The sequence below is a fragment of the Phoca vitulina genome, unplaced genomic scaffold, assembly GCF_004348235.1.
Source record: "Phoca vitulina isolate PV1807 unplaced genomic scaffold, GSC_HSeal_1.0 scaffold5, whole genome shotgun sequence".
NCBI lineage: Eukaryota > Metazoa > Chordata > Mammalia > Carnivora > Phocidae > Phoca > Phoca vitulina.
Window position 1 is genome coordinate 281,995 of NW_022589708.1, and position 18,323 is coordinate 300,317.

At 54.7% G+C, this 18,323-nt stretch overlaps 1 protein-coding gene across 2 annotated transcripts in view; it reads left to right on the forward strand.

Moving 5' to 3' along the window:
- The window catches only part of RASA3 (RAS p21 protein activator 3), a 113,688-nt gene that overhangs the window by 75,520 nt on the left and 19,845 nt on the right, over positions 1-18,323 (forward strand). The window contains exons 6-13 of one of the 2 annotated variants that reach the window (XM_032402553.1): positions 8,396-8,476; positions 8,814-8,886; positions 11,441-11,517; positions 13,252-13,356; positions 14,955-15,111; positions 16,096-16,244; positions 17,295-17,409; positions 18,234-18,308. In XM_032402553.1, the coding sequence (XP_032258444.1) occupies positions 8,396-8,476; positions 8,814-8,886; positions 11,441-11,517; positions 13,252-13,356; positions 14,955-15,111; positions 16,096-16,244; positions 17,295-17,409; positions 18,234-18,308 (832 nt within the window). The remainder of the gene's footprint in view (positions 1-8,395; positions 8,477-8,813; positions 8,887-11,440; positions 11,518-13,251; positions 13,357-14,954; positions 15,112-16,095; positions 16,245-17,294; positions 17,410-18,233; positions 18,309-18,323) is intronic. The other variant, XM_032402554.1, reaches the window with a different exon arrangement.

Genomic DNA, 18,323 nt, shown 5'->3' on the forward strand with positions numbered 1-18,323 from the left:
CAATGCTAGTACACATGCTAGCACACACTAGTACACATGCTAGCACAATGCTAGTACACACTAGTACATACACTAGCACAATGCTAGTACACATGCTAGTACACACTAGTATACATGCTAGCACAGTGCTAGTACACACTAGTACATACACTAGCACAATGCTAGTACACATGCTAGTACACACTAGTATACATGCTAGCACAATGCTAGTACACACTAGTACACATGCTAGCACAGTGCTAGTACACACTAGTACATACGCTAGCACAATGCTAGTATACACACTGGTGCACGCTGGCACACCCATTGGCACACACTATCACACACACAAGTACACTTTGTTCAGAATCCCAGGGCAGAAGGGTCCCCCATAGGGATGCAGTGAGGAAGAAAGGGGGTGCCACAGAGTCCCACAGGGGCTCATGTCCTCCAGTCAAGGGAGTCAGAGTGTCCGAGAGACCACTGGCTTTTCTTTCTTCACCCTGCCTGTCCATTTTTCTTCCACTAAAAAATACCCTTTACATACCATAAAATTCAACATTCTAAAGTGCACACTTTGAGTACATTCACAAGGATGTGCAACCATCACCACTAAGCACTGTCCAGTTCCAGAACATTTCATCACCCTGAAAATGAAATCCTGTCCCCCGTCATACCCCATCCTCCTCCCTAGCCCCTGAAACCACTGATCTACTTCTATGGATTTGCCTATTCTGGACATTTTATCTAAATGGAATCACATACTATGTGGTTCTTGGTGACTGGCTTCTCTCACCGAGCATGAGGTCTTCAAGGTTCATCCACGCTGTAGCAGCTGTCAGAGCTCCCATCCTGTTAAAGGCTGAATAATGTCCGTTGTGTGCGTGCGTCACACTTTCTTATCCATCATCCACTGGTAGATGTTTGGGTGGTTTCCACGTTTTGGCTGTTGTGGATACTGGTGCTGTGAACATTCTCGTACAAGTGTTTGTACAGTCTTGTTTTCATTTCACTTGGGTGCATAATGTAGGTATAGAATCAGTGTGTTGTATCTTAACTGTGTTTAAGTTTTTGAGAAAATGCCAGGCTGTTTCTCACAGTGGCTGCCCCATTCACAGGGCCAGCAGTGTGTGAGGCTCCAGTTCCTCTGGGTCCTTGCTCACCCGTGATCCTCCCCGTCTGTGTTTGCAGCCTCCTAGTGGGTGTGAAGTGGCATTGATTCACATTTCCCTAAATGATGTTGATCATCCTTTCCTGTCCTTGTTGGCCGGCTCTGTTTCTCTGAAGAAATGTCTGTTCAAGTCCTTTACTGATTTTTTAATTGGGTTATTAGTATTTTATTATTAAGTTGTAAGAATTTTCCATATATTCTGGATACTAGACTGTTGTTAAATACGTAACTTGAAAACATTTTCTGTCATTCTGTTGTCTTCACTTTCTTGATAATGTCCTTTGTAATATAAGAGTCTTAAATCTTAATCTATCTCATCTGTTGTTTCCTGTATTTCTTTCTTTTTTTTTTTTTTTTTAAAGATTTTATTTATTTCACAGAGAGAGACACAGTGAGAGAGGGAACACGAGCAGGGGGAGTGGGAGAGGGAGAAGCAGGCTTCCCGTGGAGCAGGGAGCCCAATGCGGGGCTCGATCCCAGGACCCTGGGATCATGACCTGAGCCGAAGGCAGACGCTTAACGACTGAGCCACCCAGGCGCCCCTGTTGCCTGTATTTCTAAGAAATCTTTTCCCAGTCTGAGATCCTGAAGATTGACAGCTGCGTTTTTCTTCTGACATTTCTCACCTTTAGGTCCTCAGTACATTTGGAATTAATTTCTTATGTGTGGTGTTAGGTAGGGGTCGGCATGGATTCCTTTGCTTTTGAAGATCCACTTGTCTCGGCACCATTTGTGGAAAACTCCATTCTCTCCCAGCAAATTGTCACTGGGTTATAATAAGTGGGTGGACTTACTCGTGGACTCTCTTCTGTTCCCTGACCTGTGTGCCTGTCCCCGCGCTGGTACCACACAGTCGTGGCCCCTCGAGATTTGGAATAAGTTCCGAAATCAGGAAGTGTGAGTCTACCATCTTGGTCCCTCTTTCATGACTCTGGCTATCCTGAGCTTGTTTCATTTCCATATGAGTTTTAGGGTCAACATGTTAATTTCCACAGAAACAACAGCCGGCATCTTGATAGCAACTGTATTGAATCTGTAGGTCAGTTTGGGGAATTAGCAATACGAGCCCTTCCAACGCCCGTCTGCCCATGTGGTCAGCTCTTCTGTGATCTTTTTAAAAAATGGTTTTGTTTCTGTAAGGTCATTAGAAATGTCCCCTCTTTCATTACTGATTCTAATAATTTGAGTCTTCTCTTCAAGTTTGTGGATCTTTTCAAAGGCCCCACTTTCTCTCTTGTTTGTTCTCTACTTCCTTATCTGTATGATTTCCTTCTTTCTGCCTGTGTGGGCTTTTCCCCTTCTTTTTCTGCTTTCTTTTTTTTCTTTTTTTTTTTTGAAGATTTTATTTACTTATTTGTCAGAGAGCGAGCCCAAGCGGGGGGAAACTGCAGGCAGAGGGAGAAGCGGACTCCCTGCTGAGCAGCAGGGAGCCCGATGCGGGACTCAATCCCAGGACCCTGGGATCATGACCTGGGCCGAAGGCAGACGCTTAACGACTGAGCCACCCAGGCGCCCCTCTTTTTCTGCTTTCTTAAGGTGGAAGTTCAGGTTATTGATTTGTGATCTTTTTTTCTTTTTTAACGTGGGCATTTATAGCTACGTGTTTTCCTCTACTGTTGCAGTCATGTTTGTATTTTACCACTTTCTTTCTTAGAGACAAGTCTGTTGTGTGCACCTGGGGCTTTCGGGACGGAACAGGAGACAGTGACCACTCCTGGCGTGTAGAGCCAGCAGAATCTCCCCCAGACATGTGCAAGCCCTGACTTTCTCTGCGTAGCGTCTCCTTGTATCAGATTGGAGCCGTAGCATCTACGCTGGTGTTTGTTCAGAATCACACATGGTTATTTGGGTCCTCCCCTCAGGCCCTGGCCTCTCAAAGGTTAGCACAGGCTTGGGCCAACCTCACAGTGTGTTACGGGCTCGGGAAAAATTAAGAGCTAGGCTGAGGCTGTTGAAGAGAAGTCAGTTGGGCAAAAGCAAATTCATTCCAGTGGAGTTCCCTGCTTGCCTGAGAATCACCTCACACCCTCCCTCCTGCTTAGCAGCACCATCCCATACTCCCACTCCCCTCACCGGAAAGTGCGCATACTGCCTGGACCTGTTCTCAGCTCTCCCCCCCCCACCCCATCATTCCCTCATTGCAGGGGTGTTAGTCTCTGAGAGCTGCTCCAGCCAAATACCAGTCTCAAGTGGCTTAAAACAACAGAATTTTATTCTATCCCAGTTCTGAAGGCCAGATCTGAAATCTGTCCAGGCCACGCTCCATCGGGAGGCTTCAGGGGACAGTCCCTTCCTCCCTCTCCCGGCTTCTGGGGCTGCAGGCAGTCCCTCTTCACATGACCCTCTCCACTGCGTCTATGAAATCTCCCTCCTGTAAGGACACTAGTCATTGGGTTTAGGGCCCATCCTGAATCCAGAATAAGCTCATCATCTCAAGATCTTTAGCTTGATTACATCTGCAAAAAACCTTTTTCCAAACCAGGTCTCTTTGGGGACCACCACTCAGCCCCCCATAGCAGGTGATTCCTCCCGGCCGAGCGTCCTCCCCCACCCCCAAAGGCTACAGGACCTGCACTCTCAGATCCTCCCAGGCTGTCTTCACCTCTCACCTGGCCTGGACAGTCTTTCGTGGAGTGCCTGGGGATGTTCTGGCCGGGCTGAGTTCTCTTTCCCAGCCTTCCCTCTCCGCACTTCCAGCCTCTCAGCTGCCGGGTGCACCCTCCCCCGCCGCCTGAAGAGCAAGGTGAGGCCTTGTCTACCTTCCCCAAACTGCAGGTTGCCCCAGGAGTGGCTGCAGTCCTTTCCTGGGGGGTGTCCATTCCCTGCAAAATCCCTCACTGCCCTTATGCATCCTCCCTCCTGCTGCTAGTGAATATTATCTGTGGGCTCTCTCAGCCACTTGGCAGGCAGGACATCGCCTCTCCCTTACTTGCCTGGATGGTGAGAGAAAGCTGCGGAAGGCTTTTGCCCTGGGCGGTTCTTTCAGCCCTTAGCCTTTGTGTGGATGTGTGGACAGAGGACCTGCTGGATCTGCTCACGGAAACCTCCCCATTCCTTTTGCAGGTGGCTTTTCCCGACTGTAACCATTCTTTTCTGTCCTGTTCACTTGTATGTCCACGTCTGCTGTCCTGGATGCCGGAGTGAGGCCCAGGTGGTTTGGGGACCCACCGTCCTGATATTCTTGTTGTCTGCATGTGGACGGGGCATCTACCCATCCCCACCTCAGACAGGTTCATGTATGAGCAGCTCGTCTTCCCAACCAGATCTCAAACTTGACTCAGGAGCCTTATCTCATGCTTTTTTTTTCATCCCCCAACAAGGATGAATAAACCTTTTTATCATTCATTCAAAAATATTTCCTGAGCCCCAGCTCAGTGCCGAGGACTGTGCAGGCCTCCTGGGGCCTGCGCTCTCGTCCGGGAGACATGTTAGCACGGCAGTGCATCCACGTTTCGTTCACTGGACCAGAGTGTCAGAAGAGCCTGTGGATGTGAGCCAGCCCATCCGGCACAGGGCAGAGGTCCTGAAGCATCTGCAGGTGTCCATGAGACCCTCAGGGCATGCGCTGGGCTGAGTGGACATCAGGTCATGGATCGGAGGTGAACTCATTTCTTCTGACGCTGCATCTGCTTCCTCTAGAATAGTAGTGCAGGTGGGAGATGCGCCCCAGCCCTTCGTGCTAGATGAGTGTGAAAGGTGACACGTGGCGCACAGTTCTTGGCTCCGCTGGTGTTGCAAGAGACCTTTGCTCGCCTCCTTTCTTGTCCCTGTCTCTCTCTGGGTATCCTGTGGCCACCGGCTTTGTCTGAAAGTAGGGGTTCCTGCACTTTCCCACTTTCAAGCTTCACCATGTCACGAGCAGACCAGAGGCCTGTTGACGGCCCCGCAGGCACCCCCGGGGTAGCCCCCCTGACCGGGGCGGGGCCCTGCTGCCGGGGGCCAGGCTGCCGTGCTGATGGCCAGGGAAGCAGGCACCGGCCGCCTTACCTCCACCTTGAGGTGCATCCAAGTGAGGAATAATTACCTGTTTTCAGGCTTCCAACAGCATCTCGAATCCAATAAAGATTCTATTGTCTATTATTAGGGAATTGCAACAGGCTATTGATACGTGGCTCCTCCGGGGTCGGGAAGCCTCTCCTACCAAAGCGTGAGGGGAGGGCCAAGCAGGTGGTGGGCTGGTGGCCACGGTGGTGCCTCGTCACTGCACGGCTAGGACGTCTGCAGCCCTCTGGGTCAGCAGGCAAGTGTCCTCCTCGTGGGGCGGGAAGCGGAGGCACCAGCCTGTGTCCACACTGAGGGGGGAGAAAGTGAAACAAGATTTCGGAGCGGCAGGCTGTTACTCCAGCTGCGAGGCATAACTTTGTTTTAAGGGTCAGTTTGAATATAAAATCCTATAAATGTTGTAATCCGTACAAAATACTGTACTTGTGGTGCCTTAGATTCCAGATTAGTTGACTGTTTGGGTCACTGTATGTCACAGTGTCCTTTCCCGGGTGTAGGAATGGCCAGCGTAGTAAATATTTCACTCATTTCCACTATTTATCTAGAGCATTCTGAAGCATCGGTTGAAGTTGTTTCGAAGACAGTAAGCCTGAAGAGATGCACTGTGTGTGAAGTACAGGGAACCTACCTAGGCTTTGTGTGCCCCGGGTGGCCCACGAGAGCCCCCGCCAGGCTGTGTGCTGGGCCGTGGCCCGCTGCAGCCAGAGCCCACAGGCCGAGCGCATGAGGGAGGCTGACGCCCTTATTCCCAGTTGGCATGTTGGGCGTGCCCCATGGGAGGGTATTGATATTTCTTCTCCAAGATGTCTTTGTGTAGGTGCGATCAGTATCCAGTCTTTGCTTTAGTTAGAGAGTGTTTCTCAAATCGGTCTTTAGGAGAAGGAAGGATGGTGACATTTCACGTGCTTGCCAAATGTGTTCTAGGCAGCTGCCCTGCATCTCACGGTGCTTCTCCGGGACATAGATGTGGGGAAACTTGCTTTCAGTTTGATGCTTAGCAAGGCCTTCTAGTTTCTGGCCGTGAAAACCCATTAGCTTTGAGGATCCAAAATGTGGGCACACTTACCATCTAAACCTTCTTCTTGATCAAGAAGTGAATGTAATAAAAATGTGTTTGCATTTAGCTGGGGTCATTTGCTCAGGGAGAGGGCCTCCCTGCACGTCTCCTGAGCAAGCTGTTTGCCCGTCGTCTCAGAGCTGCTGGGGTCCTCTATCCCCCCTTGTCCTTCAGACTGCAGCCACTTTCTCCCGGAGGCCTCCAAGCACCCGACAGGTCGACCACCGGCTTGTGTTTCTGTGTTGTTGTTCCTGGTTTCTTTCTTCCTTTGCGTCGCCGCACGTGACAATTGCATGTTACGCGTTGACTATCCTGCTCTTCGGTGCTGTACCAGCCGAGCTCACCCGGGCTTCCCCGCAGCTCCCATTCCTGGAAGTGTGCCTGCCATGGATAAGATCTCAACAAGTATTTGTTTCATGATGACTTAATGGATGAATAAATATTTCTTTAATGATGAGTTAACGAGGGGAGGAAGATAACCAAAGACCAAGTCAGTAATCCAGGGGAGAAACCCAGAACTATCTCATAAAGTAGAGTAAGAGTAAAGGGTTGAAAATACTAGGTAAGGCTAACATCGTGGGACCAGCGTGGCCGCCGCTTGAAGGGCCATAAGCACCATGAAGGAGAAATGAAGGAAACAAACCCCTCAAGCAGAAAGAAATAGTCTGGTAAAATGTTAGAAGCTAACTCCTCCCCAAGAGGGGCAAAAGATCGCTTGGCTAATGAAGGAGGGCGGGAACCGGGTTGTTTTCTGACTTCCCAATGGCAAGGAGAGACTGGAGCACTCAGGTATTCGAGGGAAAGTGATCATGCATCTATACAGCCAAGCTGATGTTCCTCTTTGGGAGTAGGACTGTCCTGCCGCGAAGGAATCCTGGGACCCGGACCCCCTCTCCCACCACAGACAGCTTAGGAGCTGGATGCTGGACGAGCGGAACATTTTGGATGTTGGACAGTTGGCATTTTAACTCTGTGACCCCAAGTAAGGGAAGCAGACACAGGAGCCGCAGTGGTCCTGGTTCTGTCCTGCAGGTGTGTGGGTGGCGAGGGGCAGGAGGTGTCCCAAGTGGAGCCTGCAGGTGGCTGGGGAGACAGAGGTTGCCGTCGGGGGTCTGAGGCCGCTGCAGATGTGTTCTGGAGAGGAGGGGACTTCCCAGCACTCCACAAGCCTGTGTGAACACAGAGGGCTAGCGCCACGGGTTCGGGCAGAGTTGAAGGGGCTCATGTGGGGCTGAGAAGCATTTGAATCTCCGCCAGCCCAGTGGAGATCCTTATTCCCATCGGAAGCTCAGTGTAGACTCAGAGGGCCACACCTGTGTAGGAGAACCAAACAGGCCCTGGACAGAGGCGGCTGGCGCCTCCCCTGACGAAGCTTCAGACAAGAACTGCCGTGATCAGTCTGCACCAAGGGACCCTTAGCCACCGAAGAGCTCTGTTCTTCAGAAAGCAACGGCATCTGGACGCCAGCAGCCTGAGATTCATAACATCCGGCATGCGCTCCAAATTGGCATGCCAGGAACAGGATGATGGGACCCATGGCCTGGAGATGGAGAAGGAACAGGCCGTAGAAGCATACTCGGGGGTGGCAGAGATGGTAGGATTAGGGGAGGTGGTGGTCCCAGAACCTGCGTAGCCAGCTATGCTCCAGAAGTTAAAGCAGACCGGGAACCGGGACAGTTGTGCCGGGACCTGCGGGAGGATCGGGCACGAGGAGAGCCTGACACTGGCGAGGCATGCGTGGCATGGGGGTCGTGCACGGGCTAGATCTGCAAGCCCCTCAGTTTTGGGGTCTCCGTTTTCCCACCTGGAACATGGCCTTCCCGCAGCACGTACTTTGTCAGCTTGTGGGAGAGGTAGACGCATGGGCCACGGAAGGTTCTTGAACCACGGCTGGTCCCTAGGATGGGAAGGCAGCAGCATCGCTCACGGGAGTCAGCGGGAGCCTGTCCTCAGCTAGGACGCTCGCGTTCTCCTGCCCACAAGTGTCTTCCGACTGCTGATCGGTGCACCCATCGCTGTTCATTAGGCAGGAGCTTCTGGGCCACGGGTGACCAGCACCACCCGGAGCTCATGGCCCTTGGCCCTGGCTGTTGAGACAGCTGCCCGCTGCGACCTCAGAGCAGCCTTGAGGAACTGCCTGTGGGCCCCTCACCTGCCGCTCCTGACACCCCTGCCTCTCTCCTCAGCATCCTCGAGTGCCAAGGCCTCCCCATCGTGAATGGGCAGTGTGACCCTTATGCAACTGTGACGCTAGCAGGACCATACAGGCAAGTACTCCGCCCGCACCTGCCCACAGCCTCAGCTGCGGTGATGCTGAGGACTCCAGAAAAATGCAGGATAGGCTGTGCGGTGGGGAGTCTTGTCCCGACTTACTCTTGTTTCCTCTACTGCCCTAAAACTGCTTGGTAAAAAAGGCCCCTATGTTCTCCACATTGGGTATTTTTGGCTTAGTAAAGGTTCCTGATTTGCATACCATCTGGGCTGGAGACAAACAGAAACATTGGGCAGTAAGTTACTTGTGCATTTGGCTGCTCAGTCTTAAGGCAGAAAGACTTGGCGTCAGTAGTGTTGGTTTTAATCTTAACCCTTGCTCCTCGATTTCAGATCTGAAGCAAAGAAGACAAAAGTGAAAAAGAAGACCAACAACCCCCAGTTTGATGAAGTGTTTTATTTTGAGGTTGGTATTTAGTGGCATGAATGTCACATTGAGACCTTTGGGGAAAGTGGCTCCCCAGGACCTCGGGCACTGGCTTCCTCCTGTAAGTTCTGGGATGACCTCCCCACACCCGACGCCTCCCTCCCGCCCTGCGGCATCCGCTGAGCTCCCAGGAGCCTTCCTCTCGCCCCTGGAAAGAAAGGCCATTTGTTGCTTCCTTGGTTTTGAGTTGAATGCTGACAAGTTATACTTGCCGAATTATCAGGATTTGGGTTTTTTTTATTGTTTGGTTGGCTTGGGTTTTTTGTTTTTTGCTTGCTTCTCCCAGTCTTTCCTGAGCAGTGGAGGGAGGCTTGTTTCACCAGGAATAGTGAGGGGTCTGAAGCAGAAGAGGAAATGCATTTGGGCACGGAGATGCCCCTGGCTGCCTCTCAGAATTGTGAACCCCTGAGGTTAGTAAGATGAGAGGCATGTGGGCGAAGACCGTGGAACAGAACAGTAGCAGACTCAGCTGACCCCTAGGCAATATGTTCAGGCCGATGTTCTTTCCATCTGCAAAGGTTTCTCGAAGGTCTCGTAGGCACCAGGTCCTGGGTGGCTAAGGATGAATAAGGCCTCTACTCCTGTCTTCCTGAGGTTGCTACCAAGCAGAGAAGCGTGCACAGGAGTGGATTATGTACTTGGTGAAGTGGCTGTTGAGTCAGTGGCTTTGGGGAAGAGCAAACAACCATCAGTCCTGCCTGGTGAAATAGAACAAGTCTTCCCAGAGTGGTGATGCTTGAGTAGAGTCTGGAAAGGTGCATTGTGAGGCTGAAGGCAAATGTGTCTCTAGATGTAGGGTGAGGTTGGTGTGAGAAGGGGGAGTTTTAGAAAATGAAGTTGGAGAGTTGGGTTAGAACCGAGGAGCTCATGTGCAGAGAACCTGGACGTTTTCTGCCTGGGGTCCAGAAGCCCACAGTTTTCTAAAATGCTGGAGGTCAGCAGTCAGGCTTCTTGGGCAGCTGTGAGAAGGGATGAGGAGTCAGAGTGCTGAGGGCATAGCACCATTCTCTGTCCCAGAAGGACATGCTTATTTCATAGCCCGGTGCAGAAAATGGATTTTAAGAAACTCGAGTTCAGGCAGGAAGCTGATGTGGTCAGCCTTATCTCAAGGGGGCTTCATGCCAGGGCTCCAGCGGCAGGGAGGGAGTCTGGGACAGAGAGTAAAGACCCGTTTTTAGTATGAATTATGCACTAAAAGCAGCACCACCCTTCCTTGTCCCTGCTGCCTAGAATAGCAGGTCAGCACTTCCCAAGCTTGTGTTGAATACGGCACACAGTAAAGCGCGGACTTTCCACTGCCACGTGGACCACCGGGACGGTGACACCCACTTTCTATGTCATATACTTCTATTTCACTCTGTAAAAACATGGGTCTCAACTCACTAGATTAATTTCACAAGCCCCAGAAACAGCTGAGCTCAGAACTGCATCCTGCAGGATCCCAGGGAAGGTCCAGACCTAGGCCCTCATTGCTGCTGGTTAAGGCCCACCTGACACCTGCCTCTCTCACGGCCTCAGACCACAGGACTTTGGGATATGCTTCTGTTTGGAGTTTATGGTCTTAGACTCAAAGGGCTGAGCCCTGCTTAACGCCTAAATCCCCGTGTTGGGTTCTCTGTACCCGCTTTCTGCTGCATCTTGAAAACAGTCCCCACAGTCCTGACTTAGCCTGCAGTCGAGCTCCTGGCACTGGAGTCCCAGTGGCTGGCTCTGGGCTAGCAGACAGCCTCCTGCAGGGGTTTCAACAGGAAGTAGTCTCCAAACCATTTTCTTCCCGGGTAATGGCTAGACTTACCTAAAAACTCTTAAATATCTAAATGCAGTTATTGAAAGTTCTACTAAAACCATCTTCCTTCACTCAGTACATACATTAGGTACCATGCAGAGACCCTGTGCCCACCGTGCTATAAGCCAGACACTGAGCTGCATCAAGCGGTGGAGGCTCGGGGGGGCTTCCTGGAGGAGGTGGCCTTTCAGAGTCACCTTCAGGCTTCCCAGCATTGGCCTCCGTGAGGAAGAGGCCCGATGGTGAACTGGGCAGGGGGTGCAGGTTGTAGAAAGACTCCTGTGTGCTGGGTGAGGGGAACTAGTGGGGGCTCCCAGGGACCTTCAGAAGCCTCAGCTGAAAGTGGATGAGGCTAGGGCCAAGCTGGGCGATGGCTGGACGGGAGCCCTGCTTGTGAGAAGCACGGGCTGCTGACATGCCGTAAGGGCAGAGGTGCTGAGATGGGAGGGCTGAGCAGGAGTGAATTCGGGGCACAGGGAGGAGGGCAGGAGGGGAGGCACCTGGCGCTTTGGGGCTGAGGAGGGAGGGAGCTGGCCCAGGTGCTTGGAGGGGGAGGCAGGGGTGTTGGGAGGGTGATGAGGCAGAGCCCCGCTCGCACCCCCGCCCCCTGGAGAAGGGGCTCCAGACATGCCTGCAGGCTGGGACCCCACCTCTGCTCTGGGTGGGGGTCCTGGGGGCGGCTAGCACGTGGGGTGCTCAGCGGGCAGGGGTGTGGCGCACACATCTTCCTCCTGTCCGCACCTCCAGGTGACCAGACCCTGCAGCTACAGCCGGAAGTCCCACTTCGACTTTGAGGAGGAGGACGTGGACAAACTTGAAATCCGGTGAGCGAGAACCGGGGTTTCTAGGCTCCTGCTCGGCAGCTGCAGTCTGAACTCACCTCTTCTGTTTGTTTTTTGTTTTGTTTCTAAAAATAAGGGAATGGAAAGAAAGAGATTTTCAGTTTTCTGGTAATTTCAATACTAGGACACGGGGAGTTTGAAGTAAGAGCCGTGAACTTGCCGGCGATTCAAGGGGTGGCTGAGAGGACATTTACTTACGCAAGGGACAGATGTGGTATTAGAGTTCACTTTGCAGGACCTTCTGAGAGGGAAGGTCAGTGGCTTTATGCTGCTCAGTGTGTGTGAGGCTCTGTCCACCTACTGGCCTGGCCCCAAGCCCCTGGTCCTGTGCTGGGGGGTCCTCGCGGTAAAGCCCTCGGTGCGCTCGGCTCGTAGAACACACCGGACGTCCAGCCGCGTCAGTCCTAGGAGCCTCTCAGGGGCCTCACGCCCACCAGCCGCCCCTGCCCCAAGGTGCCAGGAGAGAGCCTAAGCGGGGCCACCCTTTCCTGTCACCCTGGCCGGGGCTGACCCTGAGGAATCCTGTGGATCTGACCTGGTTTGCAGTCTGGTTTCCTGTGGGGTCAAGGCTTCCTGAGGCACGTGAGGCTTGACTGGGATGCCGTAGGTGTTCTCTTGGGGGGACGGGGCTTGGGTGGGTGGGGGCATGGACGGAGGGAAGGGCCCCGAGTGTGGGACCCTCGGGCTCTTTCTTTGTTCCTCTTGTGGCTTCAAGTGCTGAGGGAGGCCGGCCTCTACACACAGGTCTTAGGTGTTTCCAGTTTAAGTCTTCCATTTCAAAGAACCAGCAGCGAGGGGACCCCGGTCGGGTGTCTGAAAGTCCCAGTGGTGGTCAGAGGCCGCGCTGAGGGTTTGGCTGTGCCCCAGGTGCCCTCAGACACACCACTCGCCTTTCTTGTTCGGAAAGAGAAGTGTTTATCCAAGCCTGGCCTTTAAATTCAGTCCTAGCTGTTGCATTTTAAGCAGACAAACAAATGCTGCTCTTATTAAAAAGAAGAAAAGACAGCCTGGCAGCTTTTGGTCCCATTGCTAAGATGTCGCTTGGCAAATTAAAGGTTCCGCTTTCTTTATTCTAGAAGTGCCACGGGGCCCTGTTCTCCCCGTGTCCCTGATGCACACGTGTCCCTCTAGTACACCCTGTACCTTCCACGGTGCCCGTGGCTCCTGCTTGGACTTCAGGGGCCACAGAGGGCTCAGGCAGTCTTCTAGAATTTTCCCCGTGACCGCCATGTGTGCAGAGACTGGTCTTAGACTTTCAGCTCATGGAGTAAGCTCCGGTTAAGGTGTTCACTGTGGGGTGCACGAGGCTGTTTGCTTGTTAGCACCGGGGACGCCCTTCCTCTGTCCATGCTCCTGTCACACACGCACGTCCGCCATGGCCCCAAATCGGAGGGAACGCTGAGACTCCCACCCAAGTGCACTGTCTTCCTGTGCTGTTGAGAAGACGAGAGGCCCCTCGCCCCGACACCAGGCCTCCAGCTCTCCCTGCCCCTGAGGCCCAGGGACACACCCGTCTTCATGCCAGAGGCACATCCTGTATTGACCCCACATTTCAGACGTGCTCAGTCAGTGTCACTCCTCACGGACACCGGTCCGTGGGACTGAAGGCTCCAACCCGCCCCGGACACTCCTGGGGAAGCTGAGGAGCACGGCTGTCCACCTGCCCTCCCTCGGTCATCCCTTACGGAGATCTGTGTACTGCTGGCTGTTTTTCAGAGTTGACCTCTGGAATGCCAGCAACTTGAAATTTGGAGATGAGTTTCTGGGAGAGCTGAGGGTTCCACTGAACGTGCTCCGCCAGTCCAGCTCCTACGAAGCCTGGTAAGGTGGCTGCGCACGTGGCCCCACACCCTCCTGGTGGGCGGGTGGACGCGGCTGCCGCTGAGCAGCCCGAATGAGGTGGCCACCTGCTGTGGTTTTGCACGTGGTCCCGGTTCGCTCTGGCGAGGGGATGGGGTTGCAGGTGGGAAATAGCACAAGGAGGCGCACGGGTGCCATTTTGGCGGGCGGGGGAGATCGCGAGAATGGTGGCTGAGGGCTTTGACAGAGACAAGGGCAGGACCCCGAGAGCCTTGCGGCTTTGAGGACAGGCCTGAGCAGGGAGGGCAGGCCGCCGGCACTCCTGGGAGCCCTGCCGCAGCAGGCCTGCCCCGTGGCCCGTCATCCCAGGTGTCACCTGCTGAGGAGCGAAGCAAAGGCGTTGTTCCAGGCGAGTCTCCTTGAGCTCTGCCTCCAGCCCACTCACGTGCCTTTGTTTTATTTCGCGATCATTTCGTAAATCACTTTATAGCACAGCGAAGTCATCACTGTGAAGCGCGGTCACAAGCATCTCCTCTAACAGACGCACGAGATGGGGACGTGGTGTGGTCACAGGCCATAGGCCACATACAGAGCCTGTGCGTCCACAGACCCACCACGTGGGTGGGTTTTTGTGTGTTGTGCCTAATGGCAGTTTACTGTCACGGGGACACTGGAATTTGTCTTAATTCTGTGAGGACAGTGCTAGCATGGCCCCCTGCTGGGTTCTGTTCCTGCTGGGAGCACCCCTAGCCCTGAAACAAGATGGGACAGTCACATGGCAGCCCAGTGGACACCCACCCAGGACATCAGGTGGCCAGGTGCCTCAGCCGGGTGCAAGCTGCCCACATCTCCTCTCAGACTGCGTGGCCCATCAGCTCAGTGCAGGCAGGGTTCCTGCGTGGCCACACGGGGGGGGGGGGCTAAGAGAAGAGTGTCCAGTGAGAAAACACCGAGGAAGTGACCACGTACTGTGGTGGTCTGCATGCCTACCAGCACACATCACCTAATCCCTCTGATGCCAGGAGCTCTGCCGCTCATTTATCAGAATAATTGCAGCTTTGCTGTTATTGTGAGACGTTGTCAAGCATTAATCTTCACAGGTACATGATTTTGCTGCAGAGTTTCCCCTAATGAGAAACGCTTTCTCATTTCCCCTTCTCATCCTCTTACTCTTTCCATCCTTCCTGCTTTCCCGCCTTAACTTCTGTGTCTGTGGCTCTGCATAATCAGCTCCCCGAGGAAACAATGTGGGGGGCACCCCAGGGCACAGACCCTGCAGGGGGTCTCCCGTTGAAAAGGCCTCTGGCACCTGGACCCTGTGTGTTGTGGGGGTGCCGTCGGGAATGACTGACCATGCCCCCAACACTCGAACCCTGCGAGGGGGCAGTTTCCCACGAGAAACACCCCCCATCCACACGCCCCGCGGGGGGTCAGGTGGGGAACACCCCTGGCACGGGGCAGAGAGGTGTCCTGCAGAATTACGCTGGAGCCCCCTCCTGCCTCAGACCTGGACACAGCCCATGACAGGCGACCAGCCAGTGCAGGGTGCATCCTGGAGGGAGCCAGCCCCTCGAGGTGCCGCCATCTCACCCTGCCCTTTCCGTGTGTCCTGCGCCCAGGTACTTCCTTCAGCCCCGGGACAACGGCAGCAAGAGCCTGAAGCCGGGGGACTTGGGGTCCCTGCGGCTGAACGTGGTGTACACTGAGGACCACGTCTTCTCCTCCGACTACTACAGCCCGCTGCGGGACCTGCTGTTGAGGTCTGCGGACGTGGAGGTACCTGTGTGTGCAGTGCACCTGCCACGCCCTGGGCCACCTGCAGACACCTGCAGAAGGGTGGAGCCGGGGCCAGACCTCCTCGCCCGGCTCTGCCCCTAGCCCCGCTCTCCACCCAACTCCGGGCTCTGGCCCCCCCAGCTCCACCCCCTGGCCCTCTCACCATCCAGGTCTGGCTCCCCCCTCCCCCGGCTCCACCCCTCCGGCCCCCACCCACCTCCTAGCTCCTGACCCCAGCTCCAGTCCCTGGCCTCCCAGCCCTGATCTGGCTCCAGCAGCCCCCAGCCCTGCCCTGACCCTCCCAGCCCCCTGCCTCGGTCTGGCTCCACCCCCTCCCTGCCCCCCAAACCTACTGACCTACTGGCTCCTGACCCCAGCTCCAGCCTTTGGGCCCCCCAGGGACCCTCAGCCTCATCCGGCTCCACCCCCCAGCCCCTTCCCAGCCGCCCCACCTGCCCACCTCCACCCCCTACAAGGCACCAAGCCTGTCCACCTCTGGCCCTGCATCTGGGCTGCCAGTTCCTGGTGGGTGACTTTATCCTGCATACCATCCCCCAAGCCTGCTCTGTGCCCAGAAATATCTGTATCTCCCTTTGCTGGGAGGGTGGAAGCCCCTGCCCCACACCCCACCAGCAGTAAGAGCCCTGTGGCAGCCCAGCAAGGCCCACAGTTTGATTTGTTTGACTGTGGTCCTGAGGTCACCAGCCCTAGTGCTAGCTTTGGAGGTGGGTGGAAGGACCCCCCAAGAGGGCACCCAGAGCACGTGTGCAAATTGGAGGGTTTGATGTGGGTTTCAGGAAATGCAGGTTTTTGCTTACCTTAGTGGGAGAGGCACCACAGGACAGGATGGGGGTCTGGGCCTTCCATATGGTGACCCAGCACCACCAACCCACTGACGGTGCCAGGTGGGGAGTGGGGGTCTGCAGCCCACCCCCAGGGCTGGGGGCCTTGCACTGGGGTTCCATGGCGTCTCCCTCCCCACAGCCAGTGTCGGCATCGGCAGCACACGTCCTGGGCGAGGTCTGCAGGGAAAAGCAGGAGGCAGCCATTCCGCTCGTGAGATTCTTCCTGCACTACGGCAGAGTGGTGCCCTTCATCAGCGCTATTGCCGATGCCGAGGTCCAGAGGACCCAGTGAGTGAGCCTCAGCCCCTGTCCACGACCCCGCCTCCCCAGGGGCTGCGGCCTATGAGAGTGACAACCCGGTGGTGAGGGGCTGGGCTGGGGCACGTCGGAGTGACCCCAGGGTAGCAGAAATCTCCCTCAGTGCTGGTCCAAGTGCAGATCTGGGACAGCGGAAGGGACCAAACAGGCTCAGTTTTTCTTTCAGAGACACACTGTTTCTTTTTCTTTTTTTAAAAGATTTTATTTATTTATTTATTTGAGAGAGAGAGAGAGAGAGCACAAGTGGGGAGGAAAGGGAGAAGCAGGCTCCCTGCGAGCAGGGAGCCCGATGCGGGGCTCCATCCCAGGACGCCAGGATCATGACCTGAGCCGAAGGCAGACGCTTAACCGACTGAGCCACCCAGGTGCCCCAGAGACACACTGTTTCTTAAAAATGCACCTTTTCTCGGAAATCCTGAGGTGTGCGTGCAAGAAGGGGGTGCACAAGGGCATGGGTTGCCTTGGGGGCGGGCCCAGTTCTTGTGGTCTGAGGGTGGCAGCTTCAGTATTAGGCCCACAGCAGAGGACTGGGTCACTGCTGCCCCAGGACCTGTGCTCACTCCATGGGGATGGGTTTTCCGTGGGGATGGAGTCTGTCCCTGGAGCTCTTGACTTAGAAAGATCCAGAATGCACCCTAGTTGAGAGAAGGCTTACGGCACATTCTGTTACATTTGCTTCCCTGCTGGACTTCCCATGCTGACCTCGGGTTGGGTCCTTAGAAGCATTAACTTGGTGCAAAACCGGACCTCACAAGGGGCAGGGCAGTGGATGTGTGGATGTTCTCTGAATGGTCCGGACAGCTATGTACGGGAGGTCTGTTCCTCACGCCCGGCTGTGGGGCTCAGGATGCGCAGCTGTGAAGCATCTGTCTTGGTCTCATTTTCCTCCCAGAACATCTGGACGCAGACTCAGCAGGGGGAGCGTATCTCTGCATCCAGTGGACGGGTACTCAGGCACAGGCTCTGCTTCCGCTGACCCCTTGCTCTCTGAGACAGAACTGCCTCCACGCTGTTTTACAGGGACCCCAACACCATTTTCCGAGGAAACTCACTGACGTCCAAGTGCATTGACGAGACGATGAAGCTGGCAGGGATGCAGTACCTGCACGTGACCCTGAAGCCCACCATAGAGGAGGTGAGTGGGGGTCCCGCCGTGCGGCCCCCGAGGAGTCTCCCGCGGGCCCGGTGCCGTTGGGCGGCGTGTGAGGGATGCCCCGCGACACTGCGAACGTCAGGGAGCTGTGTAGGGCGCGTGGTGCCCGGGAGCACCTGGCTGCAGGGCTCCGTGCCACCTCCTTCCCAGCCCCACCACAGGGCCCTTCCACCTGTGTTCCAGAACCTTCCTCATTTCCTCAAATTAAAAATGCTTACTTCAGACAATTCTTTGCTAAAGATGGAAGGACATGCAGAGAAAAACTGGCTCTTCGGAGAGCAGCCCTTTCCTTCAGCCGCGGGTCCCCTGCACTGTGCTCGGAGTTCTCCCTAGAGCAGCCTTGGCTGTGCATGGCTTTCTGTTTCCGCTCACGCGCCGGCAGGCGCCGCCGGAGGCACCACACGCTTCCTGCCCCAGCGGCTCCAAGTTCCTCGCCTGACCTCTAACGCGACCCCTGAGCAGATAGCAGTTCCCCCAGAACAGCTTTGTAAAACGCAGGAACGTGAGGAAGTTTAAATTCGCACTCTGATCCGTGTGCAAAGACCTGCCAACACTTGGAAGTAACCATGTTTTTAAACTTTATGAAACCGGATCCCACGTGCGCTGATCGGGGATGGTCTTCAAGAAAGTCCCATTCCTCATGGACCGAGGCGGTGTCTGTGGCCACACGGAAGGCCCTCCTCCCCCTGGTGCGCTGGCGGGGGGTGCTGGCCGCAGCTCCTGATGCCCCCTGAGCCCCTGACCTCCACCTGCCTGTGATCCTGGAATTTGTGTCACTCACTCCTTGTCATAAATGCACTTTCCAGATATGCCAGAGCCACAAATCCTGTGAGATTGACCCTGTGAAGCTAAAAGATGGGGAGAACCTGGAGAACAACATGGTAAGGAATTCTGAT